Below are 20,586 nucleotides of genomic sequence, written 5' to 3'. Positions count from 1 at the left end.
GGTTCAAGGAAATGTTGTGGCTGACTGGATCTTCTACACGGACCACTCAAACTTTCTTCATAGCAATAAGGCTGTTTATCTTTCTTATCATTCATGTGTTTAGTGGAGTAGCACCTGCAATTTTCTTAAAGAACTTTTGCTTTGCATTCACAACTTGGCTAACTGATACAAAAAGCCTAGCTTTCTTTTGACAAAACTTTCTCTCTAATCTTCATCATTTCTAGCTTTTGATTTAAAGTGAGACACATGCAATTCTTCCTTTCACTTAAACACTTAGAGGCCATTGTAGGGATATAAAATGGCCTAATTTCAATATTGTCATGTCTTAGGGAATAGGGAGGCCCAAGGGGAAAGAGAAACAGGAGAATGTACTGGTCCTGCGGCAGTCAGAAACACACATTGATCTATTAAGTTTGCCATCTTATAAGGGCATGGCTGGTGGCACCCCAAAACAATGACAAGAGTGACATTAAGAATCACTGATCACAGATTATAATAAATATATTAACGGAAGTATTCGAAGTATTGTAAAAATTACCAACATATGACGCAGAGACATGAAGCAGGTACATGCTTTTGGAAAAATGTTGCAGATAGATCTGCTTGATGCAGGGTTGCCACAAACTTACAATTTGTAAAAAATGTGGTATCTGTAAAGCACAATAAAGCCAAACACAATAAAAGGAGGTATGCCTGTAATTCCTGGTATGAAGTACCATAATTCTCCATTTTTTCCCCCATTATTTGTTAATCTATTTCACATTTACTGAACTTCTCTTGGTGAGACACACTGTGTGGCTGGAGGAATAGCAGGGAAGGAAACAGACAAGGCTCCTGCCCTTAGAGAGGAGCTCTGTAGTAGGGGGAGACAAATCATTAACAAGTAAACTGTGCTAGAGTGAAGATTCAAAGGCGAACAACTAAATTTTGGTCCTTGTTCTCCTGGAGCCTACATTTTAGGGTGATTAAATAAAATATAAAATACCTCAACACTGTTTGGAACATAATAATTGATCAGTAAGTGTAAATTTTTATTACTGCTTAAAAAATTGGTTACAATCTGCCATTGAATTCATTGTTCAAGATTTTGTTCTGAAAACTGGTGATGTGTTTTTGCCATTTGACTACCTTCTATAATTTGCCTTGCCTGTTTATATCCTTGGTCATGATTTTTCTGGTTTGCCTTTTACTAGTGGACATGTAGTTCTCAGGCAGGAGAATAGGGTCTAGAGGCAGGGAATGTAAGGCCAATTCATGCTGACTTCCTCGAACTAAATCAAACTGAAATACTTCAGCAATGACAGGAAACATCCTCTCCATTTACGCAGGGCTTATATCCAGTAAATGACTTTGAACTTTACTTCATCCTCCTCATTTACATAGGGCATATGCCAAGTAACCAATGGAAACCTCTAGCCGGCATTTAAATCCCAGAACATTCTCTAACGGCACTCTTGAGCCCCTATGCTCGGGGGCTCCCAACCTATGGGGTGTACTTTCATTTTCAATACATCTCTGTTTTTGCTTCATTCTTTCCTTGCTTTGTGCGTTTTGTCCAATTCTTTGTTCAAGACGCCAAGAACCTGGACACATCAACTGGTAACACCTCTTCATAGGATAAACACATGGCAACCACTTGTCTATTACATGTGCAGATAGTTTCCTTGTACCCCAATTGTCTTTTAGGTTCATTAAGGTCATATTTAAACATGGACTTTTGAGATTTGTTGTAGCTAAACCCGTATATAAGCATTTAGGCTTCCTCCTCCTTTGGGTCTTTTCTTGTGGACTCCCACGCACATAGCTGTAAGCTTTTCTCCTGTTAAACTGTCTTATGTCAATTTAACCTCTTAGGCCCAGGTGGAAACCTTAAGAGGGTAGAGGGAGATTAGGTTCGCTCAGTATTGGAAAAGCCTGTATTGCAAGAGTGACGCTTTGCAGCTGCAGATAGGCGGCTTAAAGTTTCTTCCAACAAAAAAATCCTGTTTCCACAAAGCAAAGGAAGGAAAGTTCTTGACGGAGTGTTCCCTAAAGAAAGATTTTTTTTTTTTTTTGGGGGGGGAGATGGAGTCTCGCTCTGTCGCCCAGGCTGGAGTGCACTGGTGTGATCTCGGCTCACTGCAACCTCCGGCCTCCCGGGTTCAAGCGATTCTCCTGCCTCGGCCTCCCGAGTAGCTGGGACTACAGGCGCGCGCCACCATGCCCGGCTAATTTTTTGTATTTTTAATAGAGACGAGGTTTCACCATGCTGGCCAGGCTGGTCTCGAACTCCTGACCTCATCATCCGTCCGCCTCGGCCTCCCAAACTGCTGGGATTACAGGCGTGAGCCACCGCACCCGGCCAGGAAGGAAAGCTTTTAACTCGACGGCTCAGGGAGGACACCGGTAAGCAGCACTAGAAGCAGCACAGTAGAAAGTAAGTTTGGCTCGGAAGCTAGGTCAAGCATGGGCGATGGGGAATTCGCCACTTAGTTTGGAGCAAATGGTGGCCTCCTTGCTAAAGCTGAGTGCAGAGGGCCCGGCAGCAATACTACAGCTAGCAGAACCAGCCCAAAGAACGCAGCATTGGAGACTTGAGGCGGGTAGTGCCGGACGCAGAGCACAGGGCGCGGCTCCTACTTGCCTCCGGCTCCCGGAAGCGGGCGGGGCCACCTCGCGTCCCGGGGGCTAAAACCTGCGAGCGAGGATCGCGCGCCGAGGCTTCTCAGCCGCGCGCCGAGCGGTCGATCGCCGTAGCTCCCGCAGCCTGCGCTCCCCAGTCTGTGGCTCCACCAGCCATTGTGTAAGTGCGACTGCCGCCGGGCGCGCGGGCCGCGGAAGGGGGCGGCCGCCTCTCGCTCCCCAGGTTCCCGGATGGTGATGGGTTCGCGGGGAGAGGCGGCAGGGGCAACCCCTCGGACCTCATAGCGGCCCGCGCGCGCCGGTCTCCGGGGGCTCCCGCCCGCGGCGGCGCTGTAGGCGAGCCGTGGCGGGTCCCCAACGCCGGGTGCTGCGCCGCAGCTCAGCTGGCTCCTGGGTCCCGGAGCGCGCTGCTGCCGAGTGCCAGGTTCGGGCGGCTCCGGTGCTGTTGGTTTTGCGCGATGTTTAATTAAAACTGCGAGTCTAACTTCACTTTTTTTTTTTTTTTAAATGCAGAGGCCAATAATCCGTTATGGAGCATGCCTTTACCCCGTTGGAGCCCCTGCTTTCCACTGGTACTGTATTTCTTTCCACGTTTTAGTGTCACTGACGTGCCCCTCCCTAGCGACGGGAACAGGTCGAAAGGACGGTGCTCTAGAGCCAGCGTGACTTCCAGCCTGGGTTCTGTCCCTGATTTCCTAGCTCTGTACCGCTAAGCATATCAGCCTCTCGCCGGTCTCATTTTCCTCATCTGAAAAATGAGCTTACTTATCAGTCCTTGCTGTGAGGACGAAACGACAAGATATAGTGTGTGTAAGTCCGTCTGGAGCCCAGTAAGCGCCTCCCGGCTGTTGCGCCTCCACCAACAGCGCGAACAAATCTGGAACATAGCGGAACATTAGACATTGCAGGCATTAAGGACGGTCATCGTTGCCTGACCGTGATGCATTTTTAATCCATTGAAAGTGCCCCGAGCTTATCTAATACAAGATTGGCAAATGATTATATCAAGTGCTTTAAATCTATATAACACTCAGGATTTTTATTCTAAGATTTGAAATTACTGTGTAACCGAGTGCAGGCTGGGCTGCTCGCTGTTTGCAGAGCCAATCAAGGACGAAGTGCCCGGAAAGGAAAGTGACTACTTTCCAAAGCTAGCAGTGGGGAAGTGGTCCAAGCTTCTGCCTTAAAGAAACCATTTCAGATTTGGACAAAATGCAAGGGCTTAAAAAGGGGAGGTTGGTATTGGGGCTCGGGGGCCCCAGTCTACGTGACTTGCTCATATATTTACCTTGGGTTGTTGCCTCATCTGGTGAATGGGCTGGCGCCTGAGTATAACTGGGTTGCAAATTAACTGCAGCCTTGAAGTAATCTTCAGGTGGAGGAGAATTCAGTAGTCGCCTGAATTGTTTCAAGATTAGTCTCTGGAACTTCAGTCGAATACATAATTAGATAAGGGAAACGTTGGGTAAGGGGGTTCGTGGGGGAAAGAAGGAGAGCAAAGACTATTATTTCATTGTTAAAGGTAAGACAAGGCATGGCACAGGAAAGAGAAAAACTTTTGAAAATAAGACATTCAGGTACTTCACGTGGAAATAGGTGGAATGAATGAGTTTATGAGGCAGGTAGTTAGCATTCATTCTTGTGTAATAATTGACTACTGTGATAATTTGGTAATGTTAAAGTATTTTTAATTAACTATTAGTTTTTATTTTCTCATAACTTTCATAAATTTAAACAGAAAGCATAATTGCTTAAATGTTTACATTTGTTTTCTGTCAACATGAATTCATGGGTCTTGTTTAGGGCATTGAGTTTAACTTGTACGTTTTTCCACATGCTGGGAGTAGTAGGTGACATTGACTCCTTACTCCCAAGTCATGTTTTTGTTTGTGACAGGGTCTTGCTTTGTCGCCCTGGCTGGAGTGCAGTGGTGCCATCATGGCTCACTGCAGCCTCGACCTCCCATGCTCAAGCGATGCTCCCACCTTAACCTCTGGAGTAGCTAGGACTACAGGTGTGCACTACCCCACCTGGCTGATTTTTAAATTTTTTGTAGAGAAGGGGTCTCCCTGTGTTGCCCAGGCTGGTCTCAAACTCCTGGGCTCAAGTGATCCCATTCTCCTGCCTCAGTCTCCCAAAGTGCTGGGATTATGGGTATGAACTACCATGCCCAGTTATGCTAAATGCTTTATATACATGTTTTATGTCTTATTCTACAGGTGAAGGAAAACAGTTACAGAACTAGAATCTTAACCCGTTATTTTAGTAGGTTAAAAGTTTGAGTGTTTATTACTTTAAACAGCTTTTCAAAAGTTAAAAAAAAAAAAGGCCAGGCACGGTGGCTCAGGCCTGTAATCCCAGCACTTTGGGAGGCTGAGGCAGGAGGATCACCTGAGGTCAGGAATTCTGAGACCAGCCTGGCCAACATGGTGAAACCCTGTCTCTACTAAAAATAGTCTCTACTAAAATTAGTTGGGTGTGGCGGCACACGCCTGTAATCCCAGCTACTTGGGAGGCTGAGGTAGGAGAATTGTAGGAGAATTGCTTGAACCTGGGAGGTGGAGGTTGTAGTGAGCTGAGATTGCGCCATTGCACTCCAGCCTGGGAGACAGAGAGAGACTGCATCCTCCATCTCAAAACAAAAACAAAAACAATCCAAAAAAAAAAAAACCCCAAAAGGCATTGGCAAGCACATTTTGCATATTTCCTAGTTCTCGTTTATCCAGTATTACCAGGACAAACAGCATTTTCTAGAGCAAACATTTGATTTGGGTGAAATGTTGACTTTCAGATTTGTTACTGAAACCTAAGAGCATTACTGTCTGAAGATTTCTAATGGTTTCTAGGTTAAAAGACATATATCAGGGATACTGACTGCTGGGTAATAAAGATTGTATTGTGGAACTGTAATATCTGGGTTTAAATCCTAGCTTTGCCACTTAATAGTTATTTGACCTTGTACTTCATTTCTTTATCTGTAAAATAGGAATACATCATAGGGTTATTATGTGTATAAATGAATTAGTACAAATCAAGCACTTAGCTTCAGTAGCTATAAGCTGTTCAGTAAGTTTGAGGGGAAAGCAAAAAGGCAGTTGAATCTCAGGGTGGATGCTAAGATGGAAAAGGAGGGAGCAGATAGCTCTGCCCCTTTGTTTTTAATAGAGGCTTAGTGGAGAAGGCCTTGACTGCTTAAGTCAGGACATTTGTAAGTTCCGCATTGGAGCAAGGCTCGTAGGGAAATGGTGATATATGAAGTACAGATCCAGGGGACAGAATCCAGTGCCTGCCCCCTTGGGTGGTTCTCACAGTTTCCTCCTGTTGTTCCTATGGGTAAAACTATGTAGGATTCTTGTCTTATCTCTAGTTTTGACCTTGAAACAAGGATTTGGGCAAGTTTGTGATTACTCTGGATACATATAGGGTGTTTAACAACAGAACTATTACTATAAGGGCCAGTGTAATGCCGGATCTTTTGCAGTAATTCAGTAAATTTTTGACGTTAATATTTATTGGAGAGATACCCTTTATCAAACAGATTTAGTGTTTAATACTCACCTGGCAGAGAAGTTTTTTCTGATACCAGCTTCTGTGAATTTGATTTGTTGGTATGATTTATCTGTAATGCTTATTAAGATTTAGTATAGTGGAGAATCCAGCAATAAAGGTAATTCTCTACAGATTAAGAAGTTGCTAAGGAAAGTTTTGTGGACCAAAATACTTACCCTCTGGGATGATCACTAGCCCAGGGAAAGATGGAATTCTTTTTAAAATTCTTTTTTTTTTTTTTTATCGAAGTGCTCATTATTTAAGAAAAAACAACTATCTACCCTAGAATGTGAAAGTTTCCTGTACTCCCTTTTCCAGAAATAACTATTATTTCTCATACTTTAGACAAAATGGGTTCATATTATAAATTGTTTTGTAAATTACTGTTTAGGGGCAATGACTTAAAATACATAAATATTTGTTACTACAAACATCACATGTGCTCTTTGTTCATTTTTTTTCCAAACTAAAAAATGTGTCCTAGTTACCAGACATAATCAATCTAAAAATTTATGTGTTCTTTTAAATTTTGTGTGTATGAATAAACAAACAAAAATAGGCCTGTTGAATACCCTTTTCTGCAACTGTTTTCACCTACTACTTTGTTATGTCTATGTGTATAGATATCCCAACTATTTCTTTTTTTAATGGGCAGTATGGACTGAAATTCACTGGTCATTTTTTTTTTTTTTAGAGACAGGGTCTTGCTCTGTTGCCCAGGTTCGGATGCAGTGGTGTGATCATTGCTCACTGTAACCTCTGACTCCTGGGCTCAAGCAGTCCTCCTGTCTTGGCCTCCCAAAGTGTTGGGATTACAGGCATGAGCCGCTGTGCCTGGCCTCACTAGTCTTTTTTTTTTTTTTTTTTTTTTTTTTTCCTGAGACAGAGTCTCGCCCTGTACCCTAGGCTGGAGTGCAGTGGCGCAATATCAGCTTACTGCAACCTCCGCCTCCTGGCTTCTCCTGCCTCAGGCTCCCAAGTTGCTGGGATTACAGGCGCCTGCCACTGCACCTGGCTAATTTTTCTAGGTTTAGTAGAGATGGGGTTTCACTGTGTTGGCCAGGCTGGTCTCGAACTTCTGACCTCAGGTGGTCCACCTGCCTCGGTCTCCCAAAGTGCTGGGATTACAGGCGTGAGCCACTGTACCCCGCCTGGCCTCACTAGTCTTAAAAGACATTTATGTTACTTCCAGTTTGTACTATTACAGTCTACAATGCATATTTTTGATCATACTATTTTTCATATTTACTTGAGTATTTTAGTAGTGTAAATTTCTAGAAATGCAGTTGTCAGGCCAAAGGGTATGTCTGTATTTCTGGTTATCAAGGGGATCTGTCAGCTAACTGGTGTATACCCTTTGGTACTAGGTGCTGACGGGGATACAAAATTGAAAGAAGTGGTCCCTTCTATCTAGGAGTTTATGGTCTAATTGAGTGTCAAGAACAAAACGTAAGATTCCAGTGAGATGCTGAATTATGTATTGTAGAACCCACATAGGAACTGTAGACATGGGGATGAGAGGCAGGCTGGAGTCGGCAGATAAATCATGGGGTGAGTCAGACATCAGCTGGGCCTCCAAAAGAGCACTGGATTTAAATGGAGAGAGTGCTCCAAAAGAGCAGTGGACTTAAATGGATTTAAATGGGAGGTTTCCAGAAGAGCATCGCCAGTGATGGGCCATCCTAGAGAAAGAGCTCAGTGTTGCATCTGGACGTGAAAATGGACACGGTGGTGAGAGAGAGAGAGTGTGACTAGGTTGGAGAGTGCTCATGAGGGTTTTGGAAGAATGTGGTTGAACAGTGAGGGTAGAATCAGATTGTGGAGGAAGAGACATTTATTGCAGAGGAAGAGATAGTTTTTGAAAGTTTCTGTGTCTTCTGCCTTTGGAACATTCTATACAAAGCAGCTTTTTATAAACAGTAATCTCCCCATATCCTAGAGTGATATATTCTAAGAACTCCAGTGCAGCGAGTCACCCAACTTTTTTTGGCACCAGGAACTGGTTTTGTATTAGACAGTTTTTCTATGGACCAGCAGAGGGGTGGGTGGTGGTGGTTTCAGGATGACTCAAGCCATTACATTTATTGTCCACTTTATTTCTATTATTATTGCATTGTAATATATAATGTATATAGGTGTTTATTATTACATGTAATATATACAGTGACAGATCATCAGGCATTAGATTCTCATAAGGAGTGCGCGACCTAGATCCTTCGCATGTGCAGTCCACAATAGGCTTTGATGTCATGTGAGAATCTAATGCCCTGCTGATCTGACAGGAGGTGGAGCTCAGCTTCACTCCTTCCTGCCCTACTGTGTGGGTGGGTTCGTAACTGGCTACAGACAGTCTAATCTACAGATGATTTAAGGTATACAGGAGGGTGTGTGCAGGTTATATACAGATAAGGGGGACTACTGTACTTTAAAACTCATTTAGTTGTGTCATTGATGTCATGGTTCTGATTTGCCAGCCAACTATAGGTTAAAGTCCTTATCTTGAAGGCAGTTTTCAAGTGTACAATATATTATTTATTAACTATAGTCACTGTGATGGTACAATCACCTCTTTGCACCTAAGGTAAACTCACATACCCACTATTGCCTTAGAGGAACATTTGTTCTTGCTTCAGTATTTTCCCTTAGCTCATGCTAAATTTGCCACCTAGAATGATCTTTGCCAATCCTTAGAATTATTATTCTTAAATTTTAGCCATTCTGGTGGGTGTATAGAGATGTCTCTTATGATTTTTGTCGTTTTCCTTATGACAGATTTCTCATAATGTGTTTATTGACTTTTGCATGTCTTCTGAAGTGTTTATGGCTCTTACTCATTTTTTCAATTAGGTTATCTCTCCTTTTTTATAAAAACATATTTTAGGAGGTTTTTTTTAACATAGTCTTGTTGCACTTCTTTACATTTTGATTTTCTCATTATTAAAATAGGGAGAGTGACACTTTCTAAGGAGAGTTGTGAAAATTAAACAATATGTGTAAAGCATGTAATGGTGACATATAAGAATTCAAGCATTTTAAGTATTTTTTGTCTTTTTAAACTTTTCATCTGAAGGGTTTTTATTTTTAAATTAATACAGAATATTTAACCGGTAAGGGTGCACTATTCTGTTTGAGGCCTTGTAAACTAGGTGCCTTTTCAGCATATTCTTAGACATCTAAACTTTTTGCTTTGTTCTTCAGTGCCTGTGATCATTTCAGTTTTTATCATGAAGATTTATGTTCAGAAATTAATATGCTTTAAACTTTTTTTAAAAAGTAAAGTTGATTTACTTTAAATACTTTATAGCCAAAATAAAGGTAAATAGTCAAATCTCAGAACAGTTATTTGCCATGTACTTATTTCACAAACTCTTAAGACACAGCAGTTACAGAGGTTTTAATTTCTAGTTTACTAAGAATACTGATCTTTTTATTTTTATTTTTTCAACTTTTTTTTGAGGCATGATTGACAAAAGTGCTATATTTAGCCAGGTGTGGTGGCTCTCACCTGTATTCCCAGCACTGTGGGAGGCCTACCCATCTGACTTCACTGTGCTGTGTTTATCTCTTTAAAGATCCTGTCTGCAAATACAGACATATTCTGAGGCTCTGGGGGTTAGGACTTCAACTTACGAATTTGGTGGGAGTGGGGGGGAGGGTGGGCACAATTTAGCTCATAACAAATAGGGTATGTCAATTAGCTTTTCAGCTGTAAACTAAAAGAAAAATTGACTGGGTCCATATTTCAGTATTACCATGATTTCCAAAAAAGAGGTTTTAACATGTAATTCTAATAGCATATAGCTAGTATATGAATCAGAGAGTCAATTTTGGTCTTATTTAGTTGCTGTTTTCTACTTATATACAAAGGTTTCTCTGTTCATTCCTGTTTATCCATTATGGGCCACACATCTAATAGATGTTGTAGGAAAATAAAAAGGGGTTGACAAATCTTACTGTGAAAGATTTCAGTACATAACAGGCTGTTTAGTACAACACAATGGAAATGTAATTTCGTATGTCATATAATTCAAAATTTTCTAATAGTCTCATTAAAAAGGTTATAAATTTTAAGTTTGTCTTATTTAATCTAAAATTATATTATTTTGACGTGGTCAATAGAAATCATTACTAATGCTATAGTTTATGTTTTTTTGCACAAAATCTTCAAGTGCAAGTGTGTAGTTTACATGTCTGGCACATCTCAATTCAGATGATAAAGTTTCATTAGACATACTTGATCTATATTTAATTTGTGGTAATTTTTCAAATGTTTTGTTTTTATTCATATTAGCAAGGAGTAACTCGTAGCCTTGTAACTTTGGAATGAACTTCATAGGCAAGGAAAAGAATATTTCTTTTCCAAAGAAAGCCTTGGAAATAGATACTAGAGATAGAACTATACTAAAACCTAGGTTTTCTGATTATCTATTTCCCCTAAAATTATAATGACTTTTGTTCTTGTTGTTTAAAGCAGTATTCTTGCTTTAAAACCTAGAAAACTTTCAGGGTTATTGTTGTTGATGTTGCTGTTGATTGGTTTTTTAAGACACTTTCATCTGGTATGGTAAAGAAATCTCTGGCTAAAGCTGCTGTGTAAGGATTAGCCTTATCTGCTGCTTAAGGATTGTGATATTTTTGTTATCAAGGGCTATCTAAGATAGTGGAAGATACGAATTTGTGAATTCCAGAGTTTCAAGGATCTTATGGTACTCTCCTACCCAATCAGAAATCCTCCTACGTAGCCCTCAAATCTCTGGGATGTTTCCGGGACACTCACTGTGGTAACTGTTCATGCTTTTCTTGGCGTATAACTTATAATTGTTGGAATCCTTCTTTTTTATTTCTTTCAACCTATTTCTAATTTACTAAGACTTGCTGTTAACTACCCTTTACTGATTTTTTACTTATTACTTACTTATTGTATTTGGTGTAGTTTGACTTTTCTTCGTATTTTGTTTTATTTTCATATTTGCCTTAATATTTGCTGTACTTTTTTTTTTTTTTTTTTTTGAGATGATGTCTTGCTCTGTCGCCCAGGCTGGAGTGCAGTGGCGTGATCTCAGCTCACTGCAACCTCCACCTCCCAGGTTCATGCCATTCTCCTGCCTCAGCCTCGTGAGTAGCTGGGACCACAGGCACCCGCCACCATGCCCGGCTAATTTTTTGTATTTTTAGTAGAGATGGGGTTTCACCATGTCAGCCAGGATGGTCTCGATCTCCTGACCTCGTGATCCGCCCGCCTCGGTCTCCCAAAGTGTTGGGATTACAGGCCGAGCCACCGTTCCCAGCCTTTGCTGTACTTTTAATTAGATTAGTTATACTTGATGACAACATTTTGATTTATTCTCATTGTCAATGAGCAAATTGTTTCTCTTGCCTTAAATAAGATCTCATTAACTTTATAAGCTATCTTTTCCACATCGTCTAGACAATCAATTTCCTTTGATTCAGTGGTATTTAGTCTTATGGCACTTGCCCCCCCCATCTTTCCATACTAGCATTTTAATAGTTCCATGCTTTTAGAAACTAAAACTTCTAAAGTGAGTTTAAAAATAATTTTAAATCTTTAAAAAATATCTAAATTTTTATTTTGTAGCATTATTAGAAAAAATGGTTTTTTTTTTAGATAAAAAAATTGAAAATATCAAGTGAGCCTGTGGGGTAGTTTTAATATTCACAATGATAAAATATTACAGCATAATTACACCAAAAAAATCTGTGGGTATTGACACATTAACACCAGATGTCTTTGAGGTTTTCTAGGAAAATGAGGTGTATTTGTGCATTAACTTCCCATCAAATAAATTTTATTTTTTTTGTTGCTGTTGGTAAAATGCATCCGAAAGTTATTCTTTGTAGGTGGCAAACAAATGCTGAAACAAATGGATGTCATTCTGAGTATTTCTGTGTCTTTGTCACACCATTGTCTTTGAAGGTATCCATTTTTCACAGTGGAGTAGTTTCTTTTGTTTTTATGACTTCCAGTGAATTTAAGCTTTTGATTTACTCATAGGTCATGTGTAAGGTTTTGGCTTGCCAGCCCAATTGCTGCCAAAAAACCTTTTTTTCTTTTTTCAAAATAGGAAAACTGTTCTAGAAAAAGTTTCTTCCTAATCCAAATACACATGCTCTGAGTGAATCCTTTGGATGGGTAGGAGACCTTTGAAACCTTTACTGTTCCTGGTGTGTATCTTCCTTAGTAATCCTCTGCGATAGCCATCTGGTTTTTATGCTGGAACATGTTCAGATAGCTCAGTCTTTTTGAGAAAACATGTACCACTATTGGACAGACAGCTGATGACTAAAATATGTATTTAAAAAAAGCTGAAGTTTACCTCTAGCTCTCTATTTTCCACCTTAAATAGCATAGAAGATCTTTACTTGTTTTCTACCTAATTGCCCTTCAAAAATACTGAAAAATCTTAACCAGATCATAGCCATTTGTTGAACAATTATTTGAGTGCCTGCCTGCTGTGTACTGGGAACCATTCTAGGCATGGGAAGACATATCAGCAATTTTCTTTTCATGTAATGCTTTCCAGCCTATCCCAATATAGATATCAGTTGTCTACTTCTGGAAAATCAGATGTCCTTGTCAAGAATGCTTACTGGGACCTCTTTTCGTTATTTTATTTTATTTTATTTTATTTTGGAGATGGAGTCTCGCTCTGTTGCTCAGGCTGGAGTGCAGTGACACAATCTTGGCTCACTGCAACCTCTGTCTCCCAGGTTCTATTGATCCTCCTGCCTCATCCTCCTGAGTAGCTGGGGCTACAGGCATGTGCCACCATACCTAGCTAATTTTTGTATTTTTAGTAGAGATGGGGTTTCGCCATGTTGGCCAGGGTTCTCTCAAACTCCTGACCTCAGGTGATCTGCCCGCCTTGGCCTCCCAAAATGCTGGGATTACAGGTGTTACCACCATGCTTGGCCTGTTTTTGTTATTTTAAATTGCAGCTTCTGCAGGATATTGAGAATCCTGAACAGGAAGGTCTTGATAAATCATCAGGGGAAACAATCAGTGCTTTGGGATTAAAGAAGAAATGAAAAGAGGAAGCGGGAGCAGGAAAATGGAAGGTCGCACAGTTGCATGCCTTGTTTAAGTTTATAAATTTCTTTGTATGTTGCTCTAAAACCTTGTTACTTAAATTGAAATTCTCAGGCCAGTAGCATTGGCATGCCTCAGTGCCTGTAAGAAAAGCAGAATCTCAGGCCCCACTTCAGACTGACTGAATAAAAATCTGCATTTTAACAAGACCCTCGGTCAGCCTTAATGCTCCTTAAAATGTGAAAGGCACTACCTAAGAGGAATAGCAACTTCCTTTTAAAATAATTAAAAACACCCTCCATCACATTTAATGATAACATTTATCATTGTCTAGAACTTCTTTTCAACGATTAATATCCAGTGGTTTTCTTTTGAGCTTTATTGTTGTCTGTGAAAATGTATAGTCTGATAAGGCGTTCAGGACACATACCCAGTGGCAGAGGATGGCTCACCTGAGTGCGATGAGGTGATACCTTTTTCCACACCAGCAACATCTGAGGTGCATATCCACTTTTTTGGCCCTTGGTCTGCCTTTCAAAATGTCTGCATGTAATGCTGATATTTTATCAATGTAGTTGGTTAAGATATAACTTCAGGCTTTTGTCATATATAATTTTGTTTTGGTGTTTTATTGAGTTTGGGGGAAGTAAATATAAAATTTTCCTTTGGAATTATTGGCCAAAAATTACTATATTATGAGATATATACACTCTATAGAGTTTGGGTGTTAAAATCACGCAAACAATTTTCTTTTGGAAAATCGTTAACCAGAGAGATGTTTGTAAGTTATGCTTCTTCAGGCATTTCGATTCCTGAGTATCCCTTTACAAATGAGACGTCTGTGACTGAATACATTCTTCTAGGTATGGCTTAAAGCCAAAGAAAGTAGTCACATGATCACACTCTTTTCTCTGGATGATATCATCCTATTAAATAAGCCCATGCTTTTGATTTTGGGGAATGATAGTTGAAGAGCTCTGAAGTTTGAGGTCAGTAAAGCCTTTTCTGACCTCACTTTGTTTTTTTTTTTTTGGTGAATCTGGCATCTGAATTGGTTACTATAAATCAGAATATATCAAAGCCATTTGAAAATGGAATTAAAATGGCCTCTTTGTGAAAAATACTTGTTAATACTTGTAATTATGGTTTCATTTCTATAGAGGAAACATACATTTTCAGGCTGTTTAACATTTTATTTATTGAGCCAACTTTGTCTGTTATGCATGTAGCATCATACTAAATCCATACAATTGAAATACATGGTCCAAGGTTCCACAGAGATTATAGCCTAGTAGGGCAAATGGATAAGCAAGCGAGACATTAGAGTACAGTGTGATAAGAGACATGTAAGGGCAACCTTGGATCACACAGGAAGGATTTAGGGGTTTATTGAAGGCATCTGGAAAGAAGAAATATTTAAGGTGGTAAATTAACTTGTTTTAAATTTTTTATTTTTGTGATTAACACTGTGAGATGTTTATGTACCTTAGTCCACTTCTGATTGTAAGCAGAGTGTATATTTCTGGGAGTAGAATTAAATAATCAAAGTTATGAGCCTCCAGGGTTTCCAGTACATGTTCCTAGGTGGCTTTCCAGAAAGGCTGTAGCAGGTTATGTGGCAGTATCAGCATATTAGTGTGTTCCTTTCAATATGTCCTTGCTGGCAGTGGATGCTCTGCAATTCTGGATGGAAATATTCATGGATTATAGCTGCTCCTGCTTTTTCACTCCCACATCATGATTTTTGTGGTACTCTTGGTAGTACCGCCCATAATCTAAGGTGGGAAAGGTTGTCCAAGGCTTGAAAATGATCAGAAGAGATTACTAGGAATCTTTTCAGTGGAACGCTGGGCTTGTTGAGTGGATCCTGAAGTGACTAGATACAGGGTGTATACCTTTCACTTTTTTTTGATTAGGCAGTTTTGCAATGCTGTAGGGAAAGAAGTTAATAGTCATTAATAGTCATGCAAACGATTCTTTTTTTTTTTTTGGAGTCTCACTCTGTCATCCAGGCTGGAGTACGGTGGCACAATCTTGGCTCACTGCAACCTCTGCCACCCGGGATGTAAGCAATTCTCCTGCCTCAGCCTCCTGAGTAGCTGGGATTACAGGTGCCTGCCACTGCGCCCAGCTAATTTTTGTATTTTTGGTAGAGACAGGATTTCACCATCTTGGCCAGCCTGGTTTTGAACTCCTGACCTCATGATCCACCCACCTCAGCCTCCCAAAGTGCTGGGATTACAGGCGTGAGCCACCGTGCCCGGCCACGATTCTTATCTATAATGATGCAAATGAATTTTGTCCAGTGGGACAGAATTGATATTTCCACCCTGAAGAAATATCCCCAGATACTATGTTTCTTTGCTCTGTAGTAGACATTACTAAACTTTCAGTTTTAGTCTTCAGTGTCTCAGTAATTTTTTCATGGGGCCGCTAGCACCAAATACCTAATAGTAACTTATATTAAGTAACTGGGTCCAAAAAACCTGTTAGTAGTTTGTACAGTGTCCCTGTTAGTTCAGTGAGGCACCCTGAATGCTTTGCCACTCAGCTTGGGAACCCTTCTTATAATAGATTCACCATTGATTTCAGTAATACTCCGCCTACACACACACACACACACACACACACACACACACACACACACAAGTTTGTACTAATAACCTCATTAATTGATGAGCTGAATAATATCTTCGGCATGTGTTCCTTTTATATTTGCATGAAGGTCGTGCTTCTAAACCTTTTGGAAATTACACTTTAAGCACCAGTTAAATTCTCCTTAATTTGTTGTTAATTTAAAAGGTGAGTAAATAGGTCATCTTAACTTTTCTTTAAAGTTGGTTTCCTTATCTGTAAATGACCTGTCATAGACTCTGAGAATTAAAAGTGAAACTGCATCTGTAAAAGCATAGCATGAAGCCTTTGAGGACAATGTGCAAAGTGGGCAGGTCACACATACCTTGGAGCTTGTGGGATTCCTCAGGTGGTCATCCCATAGAAAGGACTTAGGCTAGGCTTGCCTGTGCTGCAGGGTGCCCTGTAATCACTCCAGGAGAGGAATCTCAACTGCTGCCCTCCCACCCCCACAAAAGTTCCACGTATTTGCTGGAACCTCCAGGTGACTGTAACACTGTGTGTCTGGGAACTTCCAGGTTATTAGAGTGGGGAGCTTGTGTTGCTAAGCAGGTAATTTCAGCCTATTCTTGCATTGTTAACTCTGACCTGCTGAACCAGCTCCTTGAAAAAGATCCAGAAATTGGGGAAGGGGAGGAGGTGAAATGAACTCCAGGACCATCTGTACTTGTATTTATAGTCCGTCACTTGTTTTCTAAAAAAATGAAATGTATCCAGTAGTCATAACTTTACATTTAGACAGCAGTTACATAGTTTTGTCATTTTAATTTCCATATGCTTGATCTTCATGTGCTAAGTATTACCTTCTAACTACAGAAATGACTTTATTTCCCCAAACCAGTGAGTGTTGGAGTCAACTCTGAAAATATTTTCCTCTCCTTCAAATTTTAAACTTCTAAAATTATAACTAAAATTTGGAAATAAAATAGAATATATTTAGGCTTCATGAGATATCCAAGGAATGGAAAGTAAAAGAAGCTGGCCTAAACTGAAGTACAAGGCTAGGAATGTTTACATAGGAACATCAGGCATAGATTAGGACTGAGAAAAATAAGATGGTAATGGGAATTTACAAGTAGGTGTCCAATACCCGAAGCGCTAAAGTAGCTTACAAAACCAGAGTAGTTAGGGTGTGGGAAGCCTGGTGGAATATTTATACTGTTTTGTTCAAAACTGTAAAATAGTTTCCTTGTTTATTTTTTGCTGTCTGTCTTGATCTAGATTGCTATTATCATAGGAACAATTGGTTTCTGAACTTTCTCTCTTGCCTATTATCAATTCAACTGATTTAGTGTTATCTGTTTCAGTGGATCTGTTAGAATCTGCCTGCGACAATTCTTGTTGATTTAAAAAAAAAATGCAAGTGAAGGGAACCCATGTGCAGACCAGCTCGTACTAATGACATTCATAGAAACTAGTGATTCCGTTGAAGTGTGCATTGGACTGTGACACTAGATAACTATGAAAGGATTAGGCATATGGTGGTATTGTATACTTGAAGCCTATCATAAATGTAACCTTTCTATTACTGTTAGGAGATGAGTTATTGTTTCCACTTGCCAGGTAAGAACAATACTTGAGATGAGATCCGACGTTATGCTTTTGCCGTTGCACTGCTTTTTGAAGTGTAAATGGCTTATGTTTAGTCAATCTTCTTGTTGTGAAATTGCATCATTTTTATGCCATCCAAGAGTCAGAGCTGCTGATGCAGCTATTAACAGACACAGAAGCACTACTCAGTTGAGACAATGTGTTAGCAGTGGGTGAGTTCTGTGAGGAATTTTCTGCTCACTTGTACCACACAATTTGAGTCATGTTTGCACTGCATAAACTGTATCATTCATTTTTATATATTTCTATATGTTTGCATAATACAGATGATTACCAGTATTTCCTGAGAGCTTACTGTATGCCAGGAGCTATTCCAAGTTTTCTATGTATTACCTTGTTTATTCTCACAAACATTCTTAAGGGGAATATACTGTTACCCCCATTTTAGAAATGAGAATGCTGAGATAGGTACAGAGAGGTTGACTATCTTGCCCAAGGTCACAGGTCGGGGAAGCAGCAGAGTTGAGGTTTAGGCCCAAGTAGTCTGGCTGCAGAGCCTGTTGGCTAACCACTACCACAATGCTGATTTTGTATGTGTATATGTGGTATGGCTGATGGAGTTTTATTTCTCTTTGAAGACTTTTTTCCCCAATCTCTACGTCCCTTGTCTCTGAGATCACTTTAAATTTATTCTCAACCTGGTGAGTGAGTCTATCACTATCCTTAGTGGGAAACAGTACATCAGTTAAGGAATGCATTTGGGTGTAAGTAAAAGGGAAACTCATCTCACAGTAGCTTCAACAATTAGGAATTGATTTTTCTTAAACAATGAATCTGGAGGTAGGTGGTGGAGGGCTGGCGTAGCTGCTGTACACTGTTGATAGGGATGCAGGCCTATTCTTTGCTCTTCTGTCTTTCTGTGTTGGCCATTAGCCTCATGCTTGTGATCTCCTTAGAGGCAAGGTAGTTGTTAGAACTTCAGGCATCAAGGATGCATTGTAAGCAGAAAAAAAGTATGGAGGGATTTTAAAAAGGGTCATGCCAACCTGGTTCATCCCCCTATATCAGAAAACTAAAAGCCTTCTCCGAAGATCCACAATCCACATTAATTCACTTTTGTTTTATTTCATATTGGCCAGAACTAGGTTATGTGGCCATTCCTAAAAAGCAATCACGTGGAATTCTGTTCTTATGACTGATTTGGCCAGGAACAGTTCATCTTCTGGGACTGGGATATGGGCATACTAGCAACTAAAACTGAAGTGGTACTGACAGAGAAGTTGGATGGATGGATATGGTGGAGACAGTGGACAGAATTGGCCACAGGATGACTTCCAAGAACTCTAGCCAAATACGCAAGGTTTGGAATCATTGTAATCTTGCTTGTAGTTGGGATCTGAGTGTTCGAGATGAAAGTTCCCAGGATACATTTGCTGTCTTTGATCTCAGATTAAGTGGTTCAATTCCTGCTTTTTCTTGGAAGCCTTTTTGTAATACTCTCAGGAATGTGGTTTCTCTGGATTTGGGAGTTTACCTTGATCTTTGTTTTCTGCCCATTCCAGAGCTTCTCACATATAACATTCTTGCTCCTGAATTCCAGCTAGTGATGAGGCCTTGTTACTTGTTGGCAGGTTTCTCTGATACTGTCCTTTGTCCCACAGTATAATCTGCTTTGATTTTTTTTGATTCTCTTACCTGAGATGCTTGTTTTGTATTGAACCATTCCTAATGTTGCAGTTTTGTTCACTGTGTTCATATCATTGGTCAGGCACTATTTTAAGATAACTAGGTGGTCTGATTATATGCTAAAGCATATAAAAATGACAGTAGCATGCCACCAAATTATTTGCCTTTATCTGAAATTCAAATTTTAATGGGCAGTCAGGCATTTACTTTAAATATTACTTGGTAATCTTCTATGGGTTAACTTACCAAAGCTGTGACATATGTCATAAATACCTAAGACATACCTACCTTGCATGTCCCATGATTTTTTTCCCCTATCATTTCATTGGTGTCAAAACCCTAACCAATAAGGCCCACAGCCTTTGTCTAGACTTCCTTCACTCCCCGGCTTGCTACTGAGCCTCAGCAGCATCTGCTCATGAGTACGTTATTCTGGCTTCAAATTTCCTCTTGGCAACCCCTGCCCCCAACTACACACAAACTTGGGGATTTCCCTCTCTTGTGAGGGCAGCTATGTTTTTAGAGAGCAGTATTTATTTATTCTATTCCATCCAGCATTTAGAGGGGTTCATGCTAAAAGAGTTATGTATATGGGCCGGGCATGGTGGCTCATGCCTATAATTCCAGCACTTTGGGAGGCTAAGCGGGGTGGATCATCTGAAGTCAGGAGTTTGAGACCAGCCTGGCCAACATGGTGAAACCCCATCTCTACTGAAAATACAAAAATTAGCTGGGTGTGGTGGTGGGTGCCTGTAATCCCAGCTACTCAGGAGGCTGAGGCAGGAGAATCACTTGAACCTGGGGGGTGGAGGTTGCAGTGAGCCGAGATCGCACCACTGCACTCCAGCCTGGGTGACAGAGCGAGACTCCATCTCAAAAAAAAAAGAAAAAAAAAAAGTTCTGTATCAGCTTAGTCTGCTGTGTTTCCAAAACTGTCTTTCTTATAAAGCAAAGAATCTTATATACACTGAAACCTTTAATAGACAGCTGACTGTTGTATGAACTGTGTATATCACCCAATATGATTTATTTTTTCCTCATGAGTCTGCAGTCTGGGCTGGATCAGCTGGGTCTTTCTTCTGCTCCAATTGCCACCTTTTGAGGTTGGGACGTTTAAGATGGCTTCTTTACTCACATGTTAGGTGCCTTTTCTGGTAGTCCTGGAAAAGGCCTGGCTGGGCCTGTCTTTCCACCTGATTTCTCCAGTGTGGTTCCTGGGCCTCTTTACTAAGGGCTTCAAGAAGGTGCCTACCAGGAAAGTAATCCCTGATGTAGAAAGAAGCTTGCCTTATGCATGCTAATGTTACACTGCCAAAGCCATCACATGACCCAGCTGGGAGCTAGAGGTACAAGCACTTGGATATTAGGGGTGTGATTTGGGTACCATCAATATAACAGAGTGGTTTACCACTTTATACACATTGTGTATGATTTCATGCAGTCAATTTTGTGGAAGGAGTGCATTTTATTCCATTTTGTTTTATCTACAGTGAATT

At 40.4% G+C, this 20,586-nt stretch overlaps 1 protein-coding gene across 3 annotated transcripts in view; it reads left to right on the top strand.

The window, feature by feature from the left end:
• Positions 1–2,696: 2,696 nt before the first annotated feature.
• Positions 2,697–20,586, top strand: part of TPK1 (thiamin pyrophosphokinase 1) — a 386,905-nt gene continuing 369,015 nt past the window's right edge. The window contains exons 1-2 of one of the 3 annotated variants that reach the window (XM_024250411.3): positions 2,697–2,782; positions 3,136–3,194. In XM_024250411.3, the coding sequence (XP_024106179.1) occupies positions 3,152–3,194 (43 nt within the window). In that variant the 5' untranslated portion in view covers positions 2,697–2,782; positions 3,136–3,151. Of the gene's footprint in view, positions 2,783–3,130; positions 3,195–20,586 lie in introns of those variants that run through there. The other 2 variants (XM_063726193.1, XM_054559955.2) reach the window with 2 other exon arrangements.

Source organism: Pongo abelii, chromosome 6 (assembly GCF_028885655.2).
Source record: "Pongo abelii isolate AG06213 chromosome 6, NHGRI_mPonAbe1-v2.0_pri, whole genome shotgun sequence".
NCBI classification, from domain to species: domain Eukaryota; kingdom Metazoa; phylum Chordata; class Mammalia; order Primates; family Hominidae; genus Pongo; species Pongo abelii.
The sequence above is the reverse complement of the archived record's forward strand: the minus strand, read 5'-3'. Positions and strand labels throughout refer to the sequence as shown.